At 43.9% G+C, this 24344-nt stretch overlaps 1 protein-coding gene across 1 annotated transcript in view; it reads left to right on the forward strand.

Annotated features, from left to right (window-relative positions):
* The window catches only part of LOC147692931 (inter-alpha-trypsin inhibitor heavy chain H3-like), a 316366-nt gene that overhangs the window by 187707 nt on the left and 104315 nt on the right, over nt 1-24344 (forward strand). Inside the window, exon 13 of the mRNA XM_086939189.1 lies at nt 2533-2663. Coding sequence (XP_086795315.1) covers nt 2533-2663 — 131 coding nt within the window. The remainder of the gene's footprint in view (nt 1-2532; nt 2664-24344) is intronic.

Here is a 24344-nt window from a genome sequence, read left to right on the forward strand (position 1 = left end):
GGTGCCCATAGCTGTGCCCGACATTTGTTTGTATAATTGGGACTGAAAGAGAAAGATGTTAAAGTGTTATGTCAATTGATTATATACATCATGTATAATGTGAACTGCTTCTATGAATGTTGTTTCTCTGCCAGGTTCGTGCATTTGGAATTTTGGAACATTTGGTTCTTGTGGTTATGCCCATCTGTGGGCTCAATTAGTTGTTTTACGTGCTGTGATTGGCACCGTTTGACTTGTGTTGCTTTTTATTTATTTAGCACACGAGTATTACCCACATCTATTTACTTTCATGTAGTATTGTGATGGATCAGGCATGTTGAGATGGCGCTCATGCTTTGCACTCTATTTGAGTCCTTAATTGTCCTTTGTTTATTTCCATGCACACTGGTTATAATGATGTTCTGTGTGACGTTTCGGTAAACATAGAAGAAGGTTACGACCGAAACGCGTCTGTTTGCTGGTTGCTGTGTTTGTCTCAATAAACTGATTCAAACGCCCCCCGCGAGTGCTTTATTCCTGTGGATAACTGTCTACTTTGGAGTCGGGAGTGGCAATATATATATATATATATATATATATATATATATATATATATATATATAATATATATATATATATATATATATATATATATATATATATATATATATATATATATATATATATATATATATATATATATATATATATATATATATATATATATATATATATATATATATATTGCCACTCCCGACTCCAAAGTAGACAGTTATCCACAGGAATAAAGCACTCGCGGGTGGATAACTGTCTACTTTGGAGTCGGGAGTGGCAATATATATATATATATATATGTATATATATAAATATATATATATATATATATATATATATATATATATATATATATATATATATATATATATACATATATATATATATATATATATATTGCCACTCCTGACTCCAAAGTAGACAGTTATCCACAGGAATAAAGCACTCGCGGGGGCCGTTTTGTATATATATACATATATATATACATATATATATATGTATATATATATGTATATATATATATATATATATATATATATATATATATATATATATATATATATATATATATATATATGGGCGATTAAGATTCAGCCGGTTGGAGCCTCTACAGCCACATCGTATTGGGCAGGTCGGATTCCTTTCTGACGGCCTCATTAGGATGTAGGCGGTCATTAAGGAATCAGACCGGTCATTCCGACTGGCTTCCGACGGGTTCAGAGAGCCTGTCCGGCAGTCAGAATGCTGCAAGTAATATCAGGGGTAGGCCATTCCGCCCTTGAGATGACAATGCCGCTTTCCGACATGGTTTTCATGTCGGTCTGGTTGACATTGAAACTATGTCGGGAAGCATCTTTGGGGGGCCCCAGCAGGGTCCTCTTTGGTGCACAGCATCTGGTTGGAGGCCGAGGGGGCACATTGAGGTGCCTGCCATTTGATGCAGGGATGAACCACACCTTCAATTTTACTATGGGAGCATGCATTCAGGCCAGTTTATGGCCGAAATGCATGCTCCTATAGTAAAATGTAGGAATGCCTGGCCCGGACCGCAGACCTGGTGTCGGTCGATACCATGACCAAGAAGGTGTTGGGCGGAGTTATTCCGCCCAAAATCGCAATGAGCCCCTCTGTATATATATTTAGTAATATTTAGGTTGGTGTTTAGTTGCTTGTAGTTAATGCTATGTTTGGGGGGGTATTATTGTATATATTTTAGATATATAAATTTTGGGGGTGAATGGTAAATATTTTGTTGATGTTATACATTTTTATTGAAATCAACCGCTTCACCGTGGCGGACATTCTGCCGTGGTGTGGCCAAATCTGACCTGTGCGGAGATCGGACGACCCCCGGCAGTCCTCTGCACATGCCCACCGTGATAGAAAAGGTTATAAATATGTGTATAACAAATTCTGGGTTTATTTAAAGTAAATATTTTATGTCACAAGTAGTTTTTGAATTGTTTTATTAATGAATATTTACTTATTTTGGTGTTAATATTGTACTCAATATTGTGTGGATCGATATTTTTTGCTTATTCTATTTTTATTTAAAGGTAACAATATTTGGTTTCTGATATTTTTGTTTTTGATATATGTAACAATCGCTGTTTGTAGCAACAATATTTGTGTTCCAATATGTGTGGTTTTTATAGCTAAGTATATGGAGTCAATATTTGTGTTATCAATATTTCATTTCCAATATTTTTGTGTTTCGATATTTGTTGGATCAATATTATGTCAGTGATCCACACCATAGACATATACATGCAAACAACTTAAATAAATCCATACAATTATTCAATCGTTACTCTAAATTGGTCTGCCAGCCCAAGTCAAAAACCCTAAGTGCATGCAACAACATCTAATGGTTCAAAGTATGTAGAAGGGATTACTGTCACTGAGAATAGTGATATTAATGACAATTAGCATCATTAACAAATATTATGTCCGTAATAACGATATATCATGAAATGATCATTGTACTGTTTTCATCAGGCAACCAACAACTTTACTTTCAACATGGAAGGAAAAGTAGGAGAAGCTTGGCAACCCCAGCAGTACATTTTTGGTGAATACACTGAGCGGCTGTGGGCCTATCTAACTATACAGCAGTTACTGGAACAACAGTAAGTTCTTATAAGGATCTTTGAGGTAATTTATGATGTATTAGATCTTATCATGTCACCAGAGTACACTTGCAGGCTGCACTGAATTTCTAGGTTATTACTCTCCAAAAACGTTATTGGTGCAACATGTTACCTTAGCTGGATTGCAAAGTACCTTATTCTGTATAGGTTTTGCATAAAATGAAGATTAAGAATACTAGACTTGGTTGCTGGAAATATTGCATTACAAGTAGGTCCTTGAGGATCTCCTTTGAAATTAGGATTTATCAAGGAGTTCTGCAATTTTGCTTCTCATTTCTCTGGGTGGTCCTCAGTTTTCTCTTAAAGTTTCAAGCAGAGATTTCAACTACTTTCATCAACGAAATGCTCCTGTTTTGAAACTAAACAGACTGGCTGCATTCTCATTGATTTTATAATTCCAGTAGGAATAGTAGTTACTATTACTGGTCCCGTTGGAAATGGCAGACCATATACACTTAGGGCTTTCAACTTTGGGAAGTGTTGAACATTGGCAATGCAAGTCAACATCTGATGATGAGTGTTAGACCTATCAGCTTTATAGAGGTGTTCCCCAAATATTTTTGCCTCACCTCTGTCATTTTCGCTGCACCTATTTTTGTTGGCCTTAGTACTCTGTGCACTTTGCCAGTGCTAACCAGGGCTAAAGTACTTGTTCGTCCATTATTTTTTATTTAAAAAGTTTTATATGGCGCAAACTTGACCCAAGAGGGTATCAGAGCGCTTTACATTTAGGATCGTTACAATAAAAGTTACATCAGTTACAAGAGCATAGAAAGGTACAGTACACAAAAATAATGTTGCAAGAATTCGTAGGAGGAAGGGAAGGTAGGAGTCATTAGCGTGCAGATGAGGAGGAACTGTGCCCATTGTCCGGCTGGGTAGGTGACGGTCAGGGGGAAACCAGGGCTCATCTCCTCAACAGCTGTCTAGCAGCTCCACCGGACATCAGCCATGTTGCTCAGGTCTCAGCGATAAGGGGAATCAGTTTTGAGTTTATTTGATTTGAAAGTTTAAATAGTGCTGGCTAGACCCAGAGGTATCAGAGCGCTTAACCAGAGGATTGTTGCATTACAAGGTAAATCTAGAAAGATTATATATAGCACTGGCTAGACCTGGAGGTATCAGAGCGCTTTACCAGAGGAACCTTGCGTTGCAAGTTACATCAGTTACCATAGTGTAGCAAAGTAGTAAGGTAAAATAAACAAACAACGAGGTTGACAGGATTCGTAGGAAAGGAGGGGAGGAAGGGGCCATAGCGGGGAGATGAGGAAGAACTGTGCCCAATGTCAGGCTGGGTAGGTGACGGTCGAGTGGGAAACCAGGGCCAATCTCCTCATTAGCAGCCTAACAGCTCCACCGGGACTCAGCCATGGTGCTCAGGTCTCAGCATTCAGGATTAAAATAGCTTAGACCCAAAGGTATCAAAGCTTTTTACATGATATCCTTATTGTTCCAAGATTACATCTGTTATAGGTTACATTGGTTGCAGGGAGAGCATATAGAGATCTTTGAGGACGAGGTCAGAGGAAACGTAGAGGAGTAAGGGGTGGGGTAACAGGGTAGGGGGGAGATACGACAGAAAGACGAAGGGAAAAATCAGCCCAAAGTACCTCTTACTTTTCAATTACCGACAAATTAGCCACGACAAAAATGATGACAGGTCTTGAGGAGCTGTTGGTTGAAAGGTAGGTGGGTGTTAGGGTTATGAGATTTATGTAGCGCTGGCTAGACCCGAAGGTATCAGAGCGCTGTACATGAGGTTCCAAAATCATTACAAAATTGACATCAATATTGTAATATTTAAAGAAAATAGATGAATCACATATTCATTGTCATGATGGGTGATCCGAGTGGGGGAGGATGGTGGGAGAGCAAACCTAGCCTCGCTGGTGTGAGCTCGCAGAGCTAGACCATATAGTCCGGTGTGGTTGAAGGGCTTCTCTCTTTGCTGCAGTCCTGTGGAGGGAGAAGGGGGGTGGGTTGGAGGGGCTTCTCTTTTTGCTGTAGTCCTGTGGAGGGAGTAGGGAGTGGGTGGAGGCCAATTTGGTGGTGGTCAATTGCAGGTAGGTCCGCTATGTTAAGGTCAGGCATCTGAAGGCAGGACTGAGGTTGGAGAGGTGAAAGGGCATTCCTAAAACTTGGTTTAATTGGTTTATACCCAATTGGCATATTTATTTTACTTGAAAGTCCCTTTTAGAGTGGTATACCATACACCCAAGGCAAGTAAATTAAATGCTACTTGTGGGCGTGTAGCACTTATTGTGTCACCCACTTAAGTAGCACCAAAAAAACATGCCCTAAGTTAAAAGCATGGGCATGTACTTTTAAGTGTTACCCGTCCTGGTAGTGAAAAAATCCCAAATTTGTTTTTTCACTACTATGAGGCCTACCCCTCCAATAGGATAACATTGGGGATTCCGTAGCACATTTAATAGGCTGTAATTCCAGATTGGGAGCTGGAAGCTAGTCATGTTTGGTGTCTTTGGAATTGTAATGATAAACCATATTTAATGGTAAAGTCAGGTTTTTGATTACAATTTTAAAGAGGCCACTTTTAGAAAGTTGGCATTTTTCTGCCCCCAGTCCTTTTGTGCCTACCATCAGGCCTTGGTCACATGACTGGGTGTAACTGACAGTTAGACTTTGCAAAATCCTCCCAGATAGTCACATAATAGAGGGATTAGGTGTGCTTTGCCTCTACACAAAGGGCCTAACGATCCCACAATGCCAGCTTGGTGCCAGGGCAGGCAGGAAATTCCATGTACTTCAAAGCCCCTATCTAGAAGCTTTTCCCACCTTCCTGAACCAGGGCACCTCAGTATAAATGTAGGCCTTCGGACACCAACTCTTCAGTACACATCTTGACCTATGGATACCTTACCAGGAAGAAGGACTACTGTGCGCCGGAAGGAATGACACTCTGCTGGACTGCTGCTCTCAAGGACTGATGCCCTGCTGCTCTGAGGACTGATACCCTGCTGGAGTGCTACCCTGTAGCCCTTCTGCTCTGTTGCTTGAGCCTGGGTTCAAGGACTGGAGCTTGATCTGTCCCTGGACCTCCAGAGTGACTCACAAGATCTAGTTTGCGGATCTCCTTTTCAGAGCCACAGGGACAAAAAAAAGGCTTCCTCAAGCTTTACCCTTTGCCTGGACCCTTGGAAGTGGTGCTGAAGGTGCCCAGATAGCCAAAATCCAAAAGTGGGGTAAACGTTTCGCTAAAAAGTGCTCTGAGAACCAAAAGGAGAGCAGAACCAACTGACGTGCTTGTCCACCTGAGATGCTTTGCTGGGCGGATTGACTTTGCGGCTCTCCCCACTATGTTCTTCTCTGCAGCAGCAAATCCATTTCGCAGTCCTTCACAGACCTCATGGAACTGTCTTTGGCTACTGCACTCTGCCTCGTCCTGATGGAGATTTTTGACTTCCATTTCAAAGACTCAGGGACTGATTAGGATCTTGGTCAGAAAGACTTTGATCTCAGGTTGGAGGCTTTCCTCCCGAGATCGTTGGTTTCACTTCTGACCACCTAATTAAAATTAAGGCGGTCGGAAGTGAAACTGGCTGGTCATTCCAGCTGGATTCCGAAGGGATCAAGGAGACTGTTTGTCAGCCGGAGACAGGCTCGTAATCCCTATTGACGGCGTTTTACACAGTGAGTATTACGATGCTCGGTTTCCGGCACGCTTTTCATGCCGGTCTTACCGACATGGAAAGCCTTTGGGAAAGCAAGTTTGTTGGCCCCTAGCAGGGCCCCTTTAACCAGCGGCCTCTGGTTGGCGGCTGAGGTTCATCCCTGCACCATGTGGCAGGCACCATGAGGTGCCTGCCACTCGGTGCAGGGATGAACACAAATTCCCTTTTCTTTATGGAAGCTTGTGCTGCATCCGGTTTCCGACTGCAGCACAAGCTCCCATACTGAACAGTAAGCTTGCGACACTACCATTTGCGGTCGATTGTAATTCAGAGGTCGGGACTGCTGATCAGAGGTCAGTCAGACCCCGTCCGCAGCGGTGTCTGGTGGACGCAAGTCTGACTGACATCATAATAAGGCCATAAGTCCGAAAGTAGAAATCTTCACTGTGGCTTCGATACAAGGCTATCGCTATCAGATGACTACGCTCCCTTCTCTGACATCCCCTGAAGACTTGCCCTGCTGAACTTTACCTTCTCAGAACACTTTCAGAGTCTGAAGGTAAGCGCTGACCAAGCACAATCCACTTTTTGCATCCAAACCGCACTCCATTATGGCCGACCGGAGTTGGCACTTTCATCTTTTAGGGGGCACAGTTTTACTAAAACCTTAAAAAATTTAAAACTCTCGTTCTCCTGATTGGATTTTTGTAGATTTGGTGTCCAATAATTTATAAAAATGCATTCAAATTCCAAAATTGGTTTGGGATTTTTCTTATGCTTTCACTTTGTCACTGTTTGTGTACTGCATTAATACTTTCCACATTGTCTCTAAGTTAATCCTGACTGCTTTTTGTGCCGAGCTATCTAGGGTTAAGCACACAATATTTTAGTGACTTTTTATGGTTTATCCTGCAAGGAATTGTGGCTCTTGCTTGACCAGGGCTCACACCCCAGTCTACAAGCAGCCCGATTTCTAACAATGAGTACACTGGAGAATGTTTCAAAAGATAAGATGAAAAGCAGAGAAAATCAGAGGTTATTTCATGCTTGACACATCAACATTTTAAGCAAGGGATTCCCTAGTTTGTATAATGCCTGGACCAACAATGAGCAACCCAAATTTCAAGGTTATCAAAGTTTGCCAACACCACAAAGCTTTTAAGTAGTTCAGGCTGTGAACTTTAAGTGAGCTAATTGGCTAATACTCAGCATTCTGGAGAGGAATGGGGGAGTGTTGTAAAGTTGTTTTTTCAAGATTCTAATGATAAAAGAGGCATATGGGTTGATTTTTTCTCAGTAGTAATTTTGCCAGTGAATTTAGAGGAACAAATATTTTCTAGAAGCAATCTAGAGAAAATAATTATTTGAATGTAACTTTTAACTGCGTTGATCAAAAGGACAGGTCACACTGTGGAGGGTCTTTATAACCCTGATGAAAGAGGTGATGAGACCTGAATTTTTGTTACTTTTAGATGTATATCTACTGGTCTAGGGTTGTTGATTGTTGTTTGACATAATACAGTTTGTTGGAGGATTTTCCACAATAATTTCACTTATTTTTACAGTACTGAGAATGAGAACAGAGTTTTGCGTACTTATGATAACTGAGGTGGGTGTTGTATTCCTTGACACACACTAGCCTTTAACAAAAAACAACAAACACCTGATTGAAACGGGCAAAACACTAATTTTCTTTGTAGTTCCAGTGCCGGGGGGGCTACTACCTCAACCCAACTGCTGGTTATAAACCTTTACCCGTCTTATTCAGTCCTAAATGCACAAATGTTTCTATTACAATAAAAAGTTTGTCAGGCATCTCCATATAAACATACCCCCTACTAAAAATGTGTATATAAACAAGCACAAACTCTCTGCAAGAAAAGGAAGGTGAGAAAGTGCCACACGTGCGCTTCCCCACTAGTCCATAGGCGCTTTAATTTACTATTAAGTCCCAGAAACCTTTAACTGGTTGACAGTGAGTAGTCACATGTGCAACTGCTGTGTGATATACATTTAAACCTGATGATTGTTTTGACATTTTGAGTACAAAAGGTCGTAAAATGGTACAGCTTTCGCATCAGGCAATTACATTGCCTTTTCAGCAATTGAATTTAGAGAATTGCACCAAATTTGTGGGTGAGTAGAAACAACCCTTACCCCCAAGTTGCTCTATGATTTATCGCAGCTTACAGATGCTCTTGTACCAAGCATTAGATATTAAATGACAGTATAATTTGTCAAATTATGTATTATTTTACCTATGATATACATATTTGTTTTAAATAAATAAGTTATTATTTACAATATGTTTGATCCAATTGTTATGTTTATTAACTATTTAACAGTTATATAAAATTGTATAACAACATATTAATACATTTTAAAATAACCTATATATATTTGATGTAATTTATTTGTTATGTTTGTGTTATTGCCTACCTCATTCCAGTGTCAGTAGTTGCTGCCTATGTCTGTTGCTTGACTTACTCTGGAGTGCAGCTGGAGCTGATTTGTACCTGGTGTGTCAGTCGTACTATATCACTAGACTGAAATGTGTATTTTGCATATTGGTATTGTCTTACTGGTATGCAGATTCGTGTTTCACACTAGCACGCTCCTTACTAAACTCCTCTTTCAATTTTCCTTAACCCCACTGTACCAAATGGGTTCCACCCATTTAATGCTCCTGGCTTTTTCGCTTATTGCCTACCTAGTTTTGGACTTTTACTGTGAGTGAGTCTTACTATTAGAGTCTTATTCATTGAAAAGTTTGTGTACATGGGCTGAGAGTGTTCACCGCCAGTGTCCACCTTTTAAGATAAGGTCTGCTGCTGTGCAGCTAGAGAAAGAAGCTCTGTGCTGGTTACATGAGAATTTGCAATGACGCGCATTGCAAATATCATCTTGCGCAGCATGGTATCTGTGCACAGGTAACCTATCGCAGAGGGGGCTTTTCAAGGATTGGTGCTGACCTGGGGTGAGTTCTTTAGTGCTTGTTGAAAGTCATGGTGTTTAACTGAACTACACATTATAGGCGAAATATGTACCAAAATGAACTGTTTCCCCCACATAGGCCTACAGCGTCCAGTAAGATATCAATATTATGGTAAACATGCATCTCGAATGAAAGTACACAAACCCTTTCATCTACCTATACTCCTTATGAAACTTTAAGAATTGCCATATTTCAGCTCATAATCACATTTCCGGCCTTTGCCCTCCCTACTGTGCTAAGTTAATTACTTTGCTGGCCCATTTCCTGAGATAGGAAGGATGGGGAAGGATATCTGCATCTGTTAATTAACTCCTCACAATCCACCTGAGAAGCCCCCAGAACCAAAGGAGGAAGCTCAGACCTCTTGAACCAAGCACAGGAAGGGCTCCTCTTTTACATTTTAGCAGGAAGGGATCAGGCAGCTGTGTCAGTTGGGGGCAGTGCTGAGGCTCCCAGAGGAGGTCTTTCCCGAGACTACTGAAGTCACCATCTTAAAATGCCACAGAATGCTGTGCAGCAGGGTTGGGGAAGGAGTGGCGTGATAATGTGACATTTTAGGATTGGACATGAAGCCTGGCTTCTAGAACTTTTCACCCCACTCAAAACCCATGCACAAAGGAGGAGCACTTGAGAAGACACAGACCTTGGGCGGCAATACTGAAATAAGGGACAAGTCAAAGAAAGAAGACCTCTAACCCTCTGCAAGGATAGACTATGGGACTCTGAAACGTCAGCTAACCCCATGACTAGGATGGGTCTTTATGCGGCCAGTGCCACTGACTCCCTAAGGAACATTTGAGGAATGGACCCTCTGGTGTTCACTGCATGGTTCCCTTGGGAATTCTGTGAACTGGCCCCTGTCTCCGCTGACAAACAGATGCTATGCAAGTAGGGATCTGTGGATTATGACCAGCAGGGTGTTTGACTTTTTGTTTGTGGAGGCAATGTGAAAGATGCCCCTGAAGCAGGAGAGAACATGAGAAGCCTATGCAGGAGACAGCTGCGATGAAGGGAGTCTTAAAAATGCAATGTGGAGGTCCAAGAGGTATGGCACATCTTCATGTTTTTCAATCACTATGGTGCGGTGCGTGCCTGGGTCTCCCACCCCAAGATCACCTACAACCCATCATAACTTGTCCCGGGGAGCCCTATACCACAGGGTCCGAATCTACCAGTCTATGCCCTCTTCCCATCCGTGCTTCTGTATTTGGAGACAGGTGCATTTTGCATCAGGGTGCATGCCCGCAGCTGGCAAAAAAACATGATGGCTCTGACACCAGCACAGTCTGTTCAGGTGCTGGCTGAAGAGACCAGCAGTGGGCTCTCCATGCTGCCCAGATGCATCAACTCACCAGTGCAGAGGCAAGGGCTTTCAGCATTAAAAATTGAACAGGGCGGCACCAAACTGTACTGGTGAAAAAATAGAAAAGGATCATGGTTGGGGTGCAAGGGATGGCACAATAAGCCCCAGGACCCAGATAGCTAAAATGGCTTATTCCACATGGCCTAAGGCAGTTGTAACAAAATTGCATATTGGACTTTTTGGTGCCCCAGGAAGAGCTCCACTAATGGTTTAAAAAGTGTTACTTTGGGAAGTTCTAATTTGAGTGTTGCAGGTCCTATCAATTCAGTGATAGTAATAATTGACCCACAAACCCAGGAGAACACTTTAGGTGAGAGCCTCCTATTGACAGATACTTGGTGAACAAAAGTATTATACTTCACATTGCAAGCAGATCCCAGTGTAAATAATCAATCAACTTTACTTTTGTAATGTGCCTTGGCTTTAACATGATTTTGGATAGTTTTTTTCTCTGTAACATGAAGATCTTGCTGGAAACTTGTGAATGGACATGACTTGTGAATGGATGTGACTAAAGCTGGAAACATGAGTAAATGGAACCCAAAAGGAGTAACACGAATATAAGCAACCAAAAGAACTATGCAGTGAGTTATTATATGCAAATTCATCAATAGGTAGTGTTGTGAATGGGTTCATCCCATTTATCTCACCAGATTGTTTCGCTTTTGTTCACCTGGTTTCTGGACATTTACTTTGGGTAAGTCTCACTACTGAGTCTCACTCCTGTTAAATTCTCTGCAATTGGATCAAGTGCATTTACCTCCAGTGTCCACCTTTTAACATAAGGCTGCAGCGGTGCAGCTAAGATAATGGGCACTGGGCTGGTTACACAGTGACACGTGCATATTCGTGTGAGCATATGCGTGGGCTATACACGTGAGAGTACAGTTGTGTTTAGCCTGGTAACTCCACACAGGTAACCTGGTCCAGAACAGACTCAGCAACGGTAGATGCTGGCTTGGGGTAGGCCTTATTATGTTCATGGGCATTCACAGATAGGTCAGGAGGATTTACTGGAAATGATGTTGTGTTTTCACTGTATTATGCATATGAGTAAAATCTGCCTTAAAATGCAGTTTCACTCCACTTTGGCTTACACAGTCCAGAAAAGTGTAAAACATGCATGTTGAGTCAAATAACACACACATACATCTTATGGGATGTCAATATTTGTCATATTTCTCAGGCTCAGCTTATAATCAGATTCCGGGTCTTTGTCTCACCTCTTGGGCCAAGTTAATTACTCTGCTTCCCAGCAGAGGAAACACAGGCCACCCAATGCAACAGGAGCAGTGAATGAACTAGTTCCTGGGATAGAACAGGGGTGTGGGAGAAATCTGCATCTGATAACTAATTATCACACTGCACCTGGGCTAGGTCAGCACAGGCCCACTTAACAAAGGAGGAAGCCCAAGCATCTAAAACCAAAACAGGAGGAGCTTGCCTGTGATGTTTTGTTGGGAAGCTGTCTGGAAGTGATGTCAGCTAGGGGTGGAGCTGAGATCCTCAGAGGAGCTCTTGAGAGAGAAAACTTGATGGCACCATATTGTTTTGCCCCAGAGTTCTGTGCAGGATGGTTAGGACAAGGGTGAGGGATGATGTGGCATCCTAGGATTGGCAAGATGGGCATGGCATCTAGAACTTTCCACCCCACTGATAAACCCTTGGACAAGAGAGAGACATTAAGGAAGATCCTGGACTCTGGAGGAGAAAACAGCAGGGGAATGGCCAGCTGGGAAGTGGTGCCACCTGATGCCCCACAAGATGGAGTAAGGACTTTGTTCCTAGCTGACCCTCAGAACTAGTTGGGTCTCTTGAGTGCTGGCAGAAGGGTATTCTACAGTCTGGTAGCGGAGAGGCTGTGCAAGATGCCCCTACTAGCAGGAGAGGAGCACCAGGAGCTAGGTTGAAGAGAAGACCTGTGCAGGGAGCCATACCAACCACCAAGCTGCTAGCAAAGTGAACCATTTTAGAGGCCAAGAGACCCTTGCCACCAGGACCAATAGGAGCCAAAGATCTTCAGAATGAGTCCAACGGGGCCTAAATTAGAACACCTTTAAGATTTGCTGTTTTTTAAATGGAAAAAATGAGCAGGCGAGCAGGTGGCGCTCCACCCAATCTCTCCTTCATACCCCTGGGAATGGCCATTGCCCTGTGGTCGACACAGTCAACATTTTAAGGGAGGGGGTGTTAATAGGACCCTCTCCCTAGAGGTGCAGAAATAGAAGTGTTGGCTCCACTGCAGCACAGAAGCTACAATCACGGAGCTGGCAACGTCGGTGGGGTCTTGTGTTACCAATGATGCTCCCCACCAAGTGTAGTTAGACTGGGGTGCTGAGAGATTAAAAACAAAAAGTAAAAGGATTACAACTTCCCTGTTTTGGGAAATTGCTTATAAATATTCAATTATCAGGCGAGGAGTGCCTTATTCTGACCCGGAAGGGAGCTGGCTGGAAATTTACATATTTTCTCTGTTGTGCTCCAAAGAGGTCCAGTTTCCCCACCACTATACCTTTTAAGTGTTGGGGGCTGCAAAGAGCTCTTCAACTCCCTAAGAAAGTTAGAAAAAAGTTAACCCTCTGTCTCCTGGGGCCTTATGAGCTTGTCCCCAAAAGAGGCTCATCTGATTTTTAAGCCCTCCCGTGGCTGGCGCTTGTGCTATTTGGCTCTGGAGTGCTGGGGCCCCTAGTGGTTGGCCCTATGACTACATTGTGGGGCCTGTAGTGGTAAAAGAAACTCACTGTTACATGTTGGTGAATGTTTTTAAAATGCCTGATTTTAAATTATTTTGTAGACAATGGCTATTGATGAACATTGCAATGCTTATAGTAACAATGAATGTATTTTAATAGGGGGTGACTGGAACTGGTGTAATTGCCTCTAGCATATTTCTGTGTAATTAACGCATAATTACATATAATCATTCTTAATTTCAGCATTTAGCACCCTTTTCTTAGCACAGAATGCACCCTTGAGTCCAAAATGGACCAGAGGATGCATTTTGCTCTGAGACAATAGTGCTAAATACAACCAGATATGAACAGAAACCTGCAGCCACTCGTGCTCTCTATCTATGTTGTTCCTGTCGTCCTCAGGTGAGATTTGTGCTCCAAATTACACTTACTTACTTGAGCAGGTGTAATCACATACTTTTATTACTTTTGCATCCAATTACTACGGCAATAATTAAAAAAATTCCCAGGCATAATTTTAATATGGTTATTGAGTCCATTAATTTTAATAGTGAACCCTAACATGTGCTTTCTATTTTTATAATGTAGAGACACCCTGAAAAAGCCAATAGTAATGTGGTATGCATTAATGTGATGACCCACTGCCAAAGCCAATAGGCAATCTTTATAAAATGACACCCCCTTATGGTATAATGTTACAACTGGTCTAGATGGGAACAATATAATAATGGGGTTCAGCACCAACTGGGGAGAAATGTGATATAAGGGTGTCACCAAAGGTTCTTCCAACCACCTGATGTCTATATTTGTGATTTATGCATACTTACAATTTGAAGGGTTGCCTTTAGCACACTCACAAAATGACCTCACACCAGCCTCTTGTTACACTACACCACTTGGAGCCTGGGCAGGTGAAGGACATTTCTAAAACTAGATGTGTGGGTGGTCTAAATGTTTCCCCCACTTCAAAGGCTTGCACCGGGTATACATATTTGACCCACAGACCAACTCTTCAGTATATTCCTGGACCTGTGGATGACCACACAAATGACTGGTGTGCACTTCAGAGGACTGTCCTGCTCCTTGAGGCCTGCTCTGTATTTCAGAGGACTGCCCTGCTGCCACCTGAGGACTTCCCTTCGTCATGAGGCCTGTCTTTTTTTAATAAATATTTTATTGATTTTTACAAACATTATGAAATATAATACGCTTGTTCCATCGTTACAGCTTAATACTTGAAGGTATTTACTTCTTAGCATACAGTATACATTAATTCTTTGTCGCATCTGTGTGAACCGAAACCCCTTTTCTTGAGGCCTGTCTTGCTGCTTGATCCCAGTATTGCCAGAGTGACTCCAAGTTGGCTGGTGTCCTGTATGAGCTACAGAGACATAAGAAGCTTTAGAGACCTTGAGCCCTGCACCTGGCCTCTGCCTTGAGTGAGTCCTCACACCCCCTCCCCCCAAGCCAAAACCTGAAACTTGGTACTTTGAAACATTTCCACCAAAAATGGCCTGTGAAGCAACAGGAGACCAGGACCTACCTGCTCACTGATTTGTCTGCCTGCCTTTGTGATAGCTTCTGCTATGTTCCTCTCTGCAGCCACAAACACCTGTTAGATGGCTCCTCTCAGAAGAGGGTATCCGGCCCCCTGGAGCTTGCATTGGCTACAGCCTGAAGCTATGTCCCGCTGCAGTTTTTAAACTTCGAAACAAGTGCAAACTTAAAAATCTTCACCCTGACTTCACACAGCTGCTCCCGAATAACCATGCCCCCTCAGACATCGCTGGCTGCCTTGCCCAACTGAAATGTACCATCTCAGGAACTTTCTTTCAACATGTCTTTTGTCCAATCCACTGCATGTAGCCAGCACATGCTTTGCACTGTCACTTTAGTGGTGGCACAATGGGCACTGTAGCCCACTAGTGACATTTAACTTACAGGCCCTGGGTTTACTTTGTCCCTTATTTTAGAGATTATAGGTAAAATAGGTAAGTTAAAGATTCCAATTAAGGGTTTAGCCAATTTGACATGTTTTAGGGCACAGGGCAGAACCACTGGCACTGGAAAGCAGTGTCCCTGTGTGCAGTTAAGAAAGCAACAAATCTAGCGCTGAGTGGGGATGACCCCACAAAAAGGAGTATTTTCCTACACCCATGTATACCATTCTTTTTCAAGCACTCTAACAGTGTTGTAGGAGCACAGTGTTTATAGCAGCAGGTCCAAAATAACTATGACCACCTCAGAGGCCTGGCTTAAATTGGCCTCTATGAATTTGGCATCCTCAAGTAAAGCAGTTTATGTGCTAAAACCTGAGCAAAAGCAGAATTGTGTCCTATGGAGTAGCTGATGCTCTTCTTAAAAGTGGGATATCTGTTTGTTTACCAACTTTTAGAAGATGAGTGAAATAGCTGACAGAAGAGAAATGGATGTCATTTTGCTTTGGATCAGGAATCAGCATTCAGTTTCTGTAGAACGGGTAGTGCCTATGCTCTCTTCCAGCTTAATGGAACAATCCTAAAAATGCTGATACTAGTTAAATATGTATATGTAAAAGTGGATTTATTAGGGGGAAACGGGCGAGAGCTGAACCTGACCTACAAGTCATGATTACCTGACAAGATTCCTCTAAGGAAAATATTTAAAAAGCTGCAAAGCTAGGGCCAGCCAACCTGCCCATCACTTGCTGAGAAAAAGGTTGGGTTGGCTGGGACCAAACTGGAATGGCATTGTGAGCAAAAAAAAACGATGGATTTAGGCCAGATCTCTGTACTGGGGTGAATACATGAAATTGTTCTGCATTCTGTCCATCAATTGTTCTTTCTGCATTTGTCACCCGAGTAGGACGGGTATGCCCAGACGTAGGTCCCGTGCTCTCCATGCCACTGGAGTCAAGCTATCCTGGCTGATGAGGGCTGAAAGCTCGAAACCAGTCCTAGGATGCTTGTTTCCAGTCCAGGGAGGACCTGGCCTGGCAGTTCGGGCTGGACTGTTCCTATTTGGCACAGGGTCAAGACTGATTTACATATGGCTGGGTCCAACCTGGAATGGCATGGTGAGCAAAAAACGATGGATTTAGGCCCAGATCTCTGTACTGGGGTGATTGCATGACATTGTTCTGCATTCTGTCCATCAAATGTTGTTTTTGCATTTGACACCCCGAGCGGGATGGGTATGCCCAGACGTGAGTCCTGTGCTCTCCATGCCCCTTGAGTCAAGCTACTGTGGCTGATGATGGCTGAAAGCCCGAAACCTGTCCTAGGATGCTTGTGTCCAGTCCAGGGAGGATCTGGTGTGGCAGTTCGGGCTGGACTGTTCCCATTGGACGCAGGATCAAGACTGATTTGCATATGTCTGAGTCCAAACTTGAATGGCCTGGTGTGCGAAAAAACAATGGATTTAGGCCCAGATCTCTGTTCTGGGGTGAATGCATGAAATTGTTCTGCATTCAGTCCATCAATTGTTCTTTTAGCATTTGTCACCCTGAGTGGTACGGGTATGGCCAGATGCGGGTCCCATGCTCTCCATGCCACTAGAGTCAAGATATTCTGGCTGAAAGTCCGCACCAGTCCTAGGATGCTTGTTTCCTGTCCAGGGAGGACCTTGCCTGACAGTTCGGGCTGGACTGTTCCCATTGGGCGCAGGGTCAAGACTGATTTACATATGGTTGGGTCCCCACTGGAATGGCATGGTGAGCAAAAAGATGATGGATCTAGGCCCAGATCTCTGTACTGGGGTGAATGCATGACATTGTTCTGCATTCTGTCTATCAATTGTTCTTTTTGCATCTACAAAAACAGTTGCATCATATACAAAGCCATCATGACGGGGACATCCACCTATCTAGTTGACATGCTCATCACCTTGTGTGGCTCCGTTCACCCCATCGTCAGAACCTACGGACTGAACATTGTGTCATATGCAGATGACACCCAACTCATCCTCTCCCTATCCAACGAACCAAACATCCGCAGACTAAGCATGGGCGAATTTTGCGAATTTGCGATCCGCGAATTTGCGGATTTGCGAATTTGCGATCCGCAAAATTCGCGAATTTGTGCAAATTTGCGGATTTTTGTTTTTTTGCGTGTTCGTGGGTTTTTTTGCGTGTTCGCAGGGTTTTTTGCGTGTTTGCGGGGCTTTTTGCGTCTTCGCGAGCCACTTGCATAGCGAAGATACCCATGCAGTCGTTTATGGGAGAGGGAGAGAGAGATAGATAGATAGATAGATAGATAGATAGATAGATAGATAGATAGATAGATAGATAGATAGATAGAAAGAGAGAGAAAGAGAGGGAAAGAGAGAGGGAGAGAGAGAACGAGAGAAAGAAAGAGAGGCCGGATCTCTGAAGGGCCAGATTCCTGAGTTGCCCCTACAGAACATACAGCTTTTTATTTTTAGCAAAATGCATATGAAAATTGTGCTGTAAAGGTCTCTTTTAGTTTAACCCCTCCTGACAACTCAAAATGGGTGTATTTGCCATCCTCTCCCTTCTTCCTGTTTTTTATATCTGTAAGGGCTTCCTGATGAGGTTTAATTCCTTGGACAGGTGCCTCGTTGCCTACTTGTAACTATTCTCTGACCCTGCTTCAAGGGTCAGAGCAGGGTCAGAGAATAGTTGCAAGTAGGCAACGAGGCGCCAGGAAGCAATTAGCAGCAGGTGTCCAGGTTGAAGTTAATTTGTTTGTAACCCTTTTGTAAAAGGTTACAAAGAAATTAGGTTCAACTTTTGCACCTGCTGCTGTAACCCTTGCCTGGCTGAAAATTCGTCCGCGCTGTTTCGCGGATTTTACCACGATTTCGCGAGATTCGCGGATCGCGAAATCGCGGAAAATCCGCAAATTCGCCCGCGAAACGGATTTTACGCCCACTCTTACGCCAGACACAACCTTCGAGAAGGCATGGAAGCCATCGCTAAATGGATGAAAAACAGCTGCCTACAACTAAACACAAAACAGAAGTACTCATAGACCCCTGGAACGACACCTGGTGGCTTCCCGCCCTCGGAAGCCCGCCCACCCCCACGGACCACGCACGCGCCCTAGGAATCATCCTCGACTCAGAGCTCAAAATGGACCGCCAGATAAACTACGCCTCTTCCTCCTGCTTCCACACCCTCCGCCTCCTACGTAAGACCTTCAAAAGGATCCCCCTTGAACACAGAAAGACCATCACTCACGCCCTGGTCACCAGCAGGCTCGACTACGGCAACACTCTCTATGCCGGAATAAACAAAACCTACCCGCAAGCTACAGAACATCCAAAACGCCACCGCAAGACTGGTCCTCAACCTGCCAAGCCACTGCCACATCTACCAGCACCTGCGCACACTCCAATGGCTCCCCATCGAAGCTAGAGTCACCTTCAAGATGCTAACCCACGCTCACAAGGCCCTCCACAACACCAGACCAGCATACCTGAACAGTCGACTCAAATTCCACGCACACCAAAGGACCCTACGATGAGCCCAGCTCTCCTATGCCGTGGTCCACCGCACCAGAAAGACCAGATTGAGAGGCCGCTCCTTCTCCTTCCGCGCAGCCAGTGCCTGGAACGACCTTCCGCTCCACCGCAGACAGATAACATCGCTCCCCATCTTCGCAAGAAACCTCAAAACCTGGCTCTTTGACAGACCCCCTTCTTGATGGACTGGAACCTGTGAACCCCCCCACACCCCCAGCGCCTTGAGACCCTTACGGTTGCGTGGTCGCGCTTATCAAACACCTGATTTGATTTGACTCTTGGCACCTCCACAGCAAGAACAAAATCAGGCTTTGGACAAAGAGGTAAAAAAAGCAATAGGCCTTCCCCAGGATCAGGTGGATCCTGCAACCTGACCTCACCCAAACATATACCTTTACATTCAGCTCACTGATCTTATATACCACCACACAGACAACACTACTTTAACCTTGATTTAGTGATGAATGGATGTTAGGATTAATGTTAGTTGTAGAGATAGAATGTAGGGTTATATTTATGTTTAAGGTTTTTGTAGGTGCATACACAATGTAGTTGTGATAATTTAGTGCCTAATTATTTTATAGACATATATAGTTCATATGATGACAAGTCAATCTACTGGCCTACTTGTAGGCTGGGTTAGTACTCTGCTCTTCTATATAGCAGAATACAGGAACCATTCAGTTGTAGAGTATTCTGGGTCACCTTCATGTGTTATTACAGCAGTAGAAAGATTTGCTGCAGTGTTTGCACACAAATTATCACCTTTTGTGCACATAATTGTTTGATGGTAAGAACATCAGGGCATCTGACCTACCAGTAAAAGTGGGGTATATGGCGACCTAGTCGCTAAGTCCTCGACAAATAGGCCCGGCTCAGTGGCAAAAGAGAAAGGCTCATATGTCATTGCTGGCCTAGGTCTTATAAACACTGCATCTTTCCCACTAACGGTATCCTCTGATTCAACATTTACTAGGTTAACCAAGCATGAAGACTCTTTCAACAGCAATGCACTGGAGAAAATAACATGCATAGGCCCAAACTAAGGGCCTCATTAGGATGGGGGACGGACCTGCATCCGTCCGCCACCCCTGAGGTAGAGGGACCGTCTGCAGGGGCAGCGGCAGTCCCTTCGGTGCAATTAGGATGTGACCGCCACCCTGGCGGTCACATCCTGGATCTTTAACCTTGCGGCGGGTGCTGCTTGAAGCAGCACCCGCCTCAAGGTTACAATAGCATGTTTTACATTTACATGCACAAAGCGGCAGGCACTGCGCGGTGCCTCCCTCTTTGTGCATGTAAATGCAGGCGGCACCATAGGTACCCCCCATGTTCACCACCCCCCCTTCACCCTGGGGGCCCGTAACGGGCCCCCAAAGCAAAGACTGTATGCCTTTTCACGGCTGCAATGCCGCTGTGGAAAGGCATAGGACCGCCTGCATCATAATATGGCTGGCGGTGTCTCGCAGATACCGCCACCATATGTATGCACTTTTTCCGCTGGTCGCGAAGACGACCGGCGGAAAAGCGGCGGACGGTCTTGCCATCCGCCGCGGACCCCCCAGCCATCCTAATGTGGCGGGGGGTCTTTTCTGTGAGGATGGCGGACGGATTGCCTCTGCCGGGCCGGCGGTGGCTACCGCCGGCCTGTCGGAGGCAATCCGTCCACCATCCTAATCGGCCCCTAAGTTAGCACATGGAATGTACACATAAAAATAGCAAATTTTAAATAACAATTTTCAAAATAATTTGAAGGAAAAGGTTTAAGATGTCATAAAATGACCAAAGGCTTCATTTAGAGGAGGATGGTAATGTGGTGTCCACCAACAACTGGGGTGTCGTCTCCCACCCTCATCTTGGTTTATCCACCTCACTTAGAGGCTTGTGGGCAGTAAAAATGACACTATCTTGTGTTATGTTATTTTCATTTCTAACGCACACAGATACTACAAGAGTGTCCCAGCGCGAACCTTGAGAGAATGAGGAGGAGATAGCCTTAGGGAAATAGGTAAGTTTTCAGGTTCATTCTGAAAAAACTGATGTCCTGAGTTCATCAGAGAGCGAAGGGCATAGCATTTCAACCTAGAGCGGCCTTCACAGCCAAAGAGCTGCCACCCGTCGTTTGCAAGAGAAAGCGTGTGACTTGATCCAGGGATTGGGAGGAGGAGCGCAGTTGTCTTGCGGGAAATAAAAGGAGAATCATTTCTGAAGACAGCCTGGCCCTGTGGCATATAGGGCGCGTTGGGTGATAACTAAGACCTTGAACCTGAAGATGTAGAGCTGAAGATGTTGTCTCACACTACATCTGGCAGGGATGTTCAAAAGAAGCCTTGCAGCCGTGTTCTGCACCACTTGCAGTTTGTGTAGTAAGTAACTCGGGACGCCAATATATAAAGCATCGGCGTAGTCTAACAGAGAATGAATAAGGGCTCTGGTAACTGTCTCCTTGGCCGCTTGAGGAAGAAGAGGAAGGAACTTCCTAAGAGTTTTTAGGAAGTCAAAGTAAGTCCCTGACAGCTTCATGATCTGAGTCGAGAACAAGAGATTCTCCTCAACCCAGACCCCCAAGTTTTTGACAGGATTCACTGAGGAGGCCAGAAGCACTGAATTGGAAGGCCTGTGTGTTTCCCTAAACTGAGAGGGAAACTTTACAAATAGGAGGATCTTTGATTTTTCCTTGTTACATTTCAATTTTGCTGCAGCCAACCATTGGAAAACTGCAGTCAGGCAATGTTTGACAGCAGAGATGGAGCACTTATTTTCCCCCACGTGAACAAGAGCTGGGTATCATTGGCGTAAGCGATTACCTTCGCTCCTAGGTCCCCAGCTAACTGAACCAAAGGAGTAATGCAAATATTAAAAAGAAGAGGGCTCAGCCCTGTGGGACCCGTGTCGCCACTTTCTTAGGTGAGGAGGAAAACGGTGGGAGCCAGACCTGCTGCATCCTATCCTTCAAAAAGGATTCAATCCAGGCCCAGCCACTTCCTGAAACACCGATCTCCACCAATCGGGTGAGCAGCAATGCGCGGGGAACCGTATCAAAAGCCACCGAGAGGTCCAGCAACACCAGGGCAGCCCTCCTGCCAGCATCCAAACAGTCTCTGATGGCCTCAGAGATTTTCACCAGAGCTGATTCTGTACTGAATGAGGCCCTAAAGCCCCACTGAGCGGGATGGAAGAGACCTGACCCTTCTATGAAGTCAGCCAGCTGCCTGGTGACTGCTTTCTCACATACCTTAGCCACACTGGGCAAAAGAGAGATCCTCCGGTAATTTGCCGGGCAAGTGATGTTTTTTCTTAAAAGAGGAAGGATCTTGGCCTGCTTCTGAGTGGCCAGGACAAGAGCTTCAGAGAGGGGCATGGCGATAAGTCTATTGACTTCAGGATTAACTGTATCTGCCACATCAGCCAAAAGTCTGGCAGCACAAAGGTCTTTAGGGGATCCTGATCTCAGACCCTTTAATATTTTAAGGGAGCTAGGTTAATCAATGGGGGGGTGAAAGCAGTCAATGAGTGAGAGGGAGGGGCCGATGAGGTCCTATCAGCCGGGAGGGCGCCTGCGTCCTTTTTTCACAAAGTAAAGGACGCCTCAATGGTGTGAATTTTCTCCATAAAAATAAATGGAGAGATCTTCACACCAAGAGGCAGAGGACTGTATCATACTTGATTGTGCTTTAGGAGCCAGAAAACTCTGAACTATTGAAAACATTTCCTATGAGTTATTCTTAGCTGCATCAATTCTAGATGGCTCATTGCTAAACTAAACAGGTTGTAAAGTTGTGACCCAGAGAGCATTGTTAAAGAGCATTGTTAAAGTTATCCTTCTCTACATTAGCTCACTTCTGATGCCTTCAAGTTGTGAGTCTTTGGGTGGTGAAAAGAAGAAAAGGGATATCAAAGGTAGTGATAGTGAAGTCTGCAATGCAAAACGAGACAACAAAGCGCAACCTCCCAATTCCAGGTATTTGCAAGTTTGTGTTTGACCATAGAAACTGTAGAATCTGAAAAGAAAGCTAAAGCCATGATGAGTCACATAATGACATGTGAACCACAGATAATATCTAATGACAATCACATTTTAGCCTGGTTTGATGGTATTTGATGCCTGATGATACCAGAGAATTCGGTATTTGGTGCTGAAGGATTTGGATGGCGTGTTATGTAGCACATTTGACTGTTTTTGTTTGACATGCCCATATGTTCATCATGACTACATTTGAGATCATGCGATAATATTAGAATGCTACACATATTTATGTCAATGTAACTTTCAAATATTATAAGTTGTGGTGTGTAGGAGCAGACCCTCGAACCTCAATTTGTAATGCACCCCAACATTTAGATCACCCCAAAATGTACCTCTGGAGGTTCTACTCCTGCACACTTTATCTTGTTATAAAGAACACCACCCACCTCAACATCAGCCCCAACATCAATTTAGCAGAATATACATAAGTAACTGGAACCCCTTAATAACTGAGCTGTAGATCAGGAAAAAGGGACAGGGTTGTATTACAAAAATCAAGAAGTACAGATTAAAAGTCAAACACCATGAAGACATAGATGCAGAGTAGATATCAGAAATCAGAATATGTCTAAGTCTGAAATGAACTGCAAAATCATAACAGAAATCAGCAGTATCTCTAGAGGAAAAGCCGCTAAGAAATCAGTCTGGTGGGAAAGAAAAGTCTGTGCCGCATCTCCAAAACCAGGGGGTTTTATACACATTTTATGAACAGGTAGTAAGCAAAGACTGGAAATTCAGCCTGGTATGACCAGTTATAACACATATTGGACAAATCAGAAGTCCTGGTACTCTCTTCCTGTATCCATTAGAGGTGTTCAGAATCATCTGGCCTTTCGAAAAGCCATAAAGACCTCGTTATTCCAGACTTAACCTCTTTCCTCCAGCTTGTCTTCTGCAACGTGTACCTGGGTAGCGTTGGGACGCCCCTTCACAAGGGCAGCCGTGCGCTGTACAAATCCTTAACATAACATAGAAGAGTCACAATATTGCACACAACACTAACCCACTTTTAAGAAAAACATTGAGCAGCTTTGGTGTCGCGTCATCATAGGAAGTTCAACTCATGTGCAATATTTCTAAACAATGGGCTATACACAGACAGTATTGTGCAACAGCTCTACAGCTGAAGAGGTCTTGAGTTGTTGCCATAGTATTAGAACTAGACAGGTTCATTCAAAATACATGGGGCCCTATTTATGAAGGCCTTGTGCCACCGGTGCGTCACTTTTTCCCATGTTAAAAGTGACGCACCGGCGGCGCAAGGCCTTCATAAATAGGGCCCATGCACTCTACCGAAAATAACCAATTACATCACAGTGTCCTGTGCTTTGCGAAGACTGTGTGGAGAGAAGACATGCACAAAGGCACTGAATGGTGTCTTCGTAACCATGAGGGACAACTAAATCACATCAATAACATACACTTCTAAATGTCTAATTAAAATAGTTTTAGGTGCAATGATATTAATGCAGCAGTTATGTCTAGAA

Source organism: Lissotriton vulgaris, chromosome 9 (assembly GCF_964263255.1).
Source record: "Lissotriton vulgaris chromosome 9, aLisVul1.2, whole genome shotgun sequence".
Taxonomy (NCBI): domain Eukaryota; kingdom Metazoa; phylum Chordata; class Amphibia; order Caudata; family Salamandridae; genus Lissotriton; species Lissotriton vulgaris.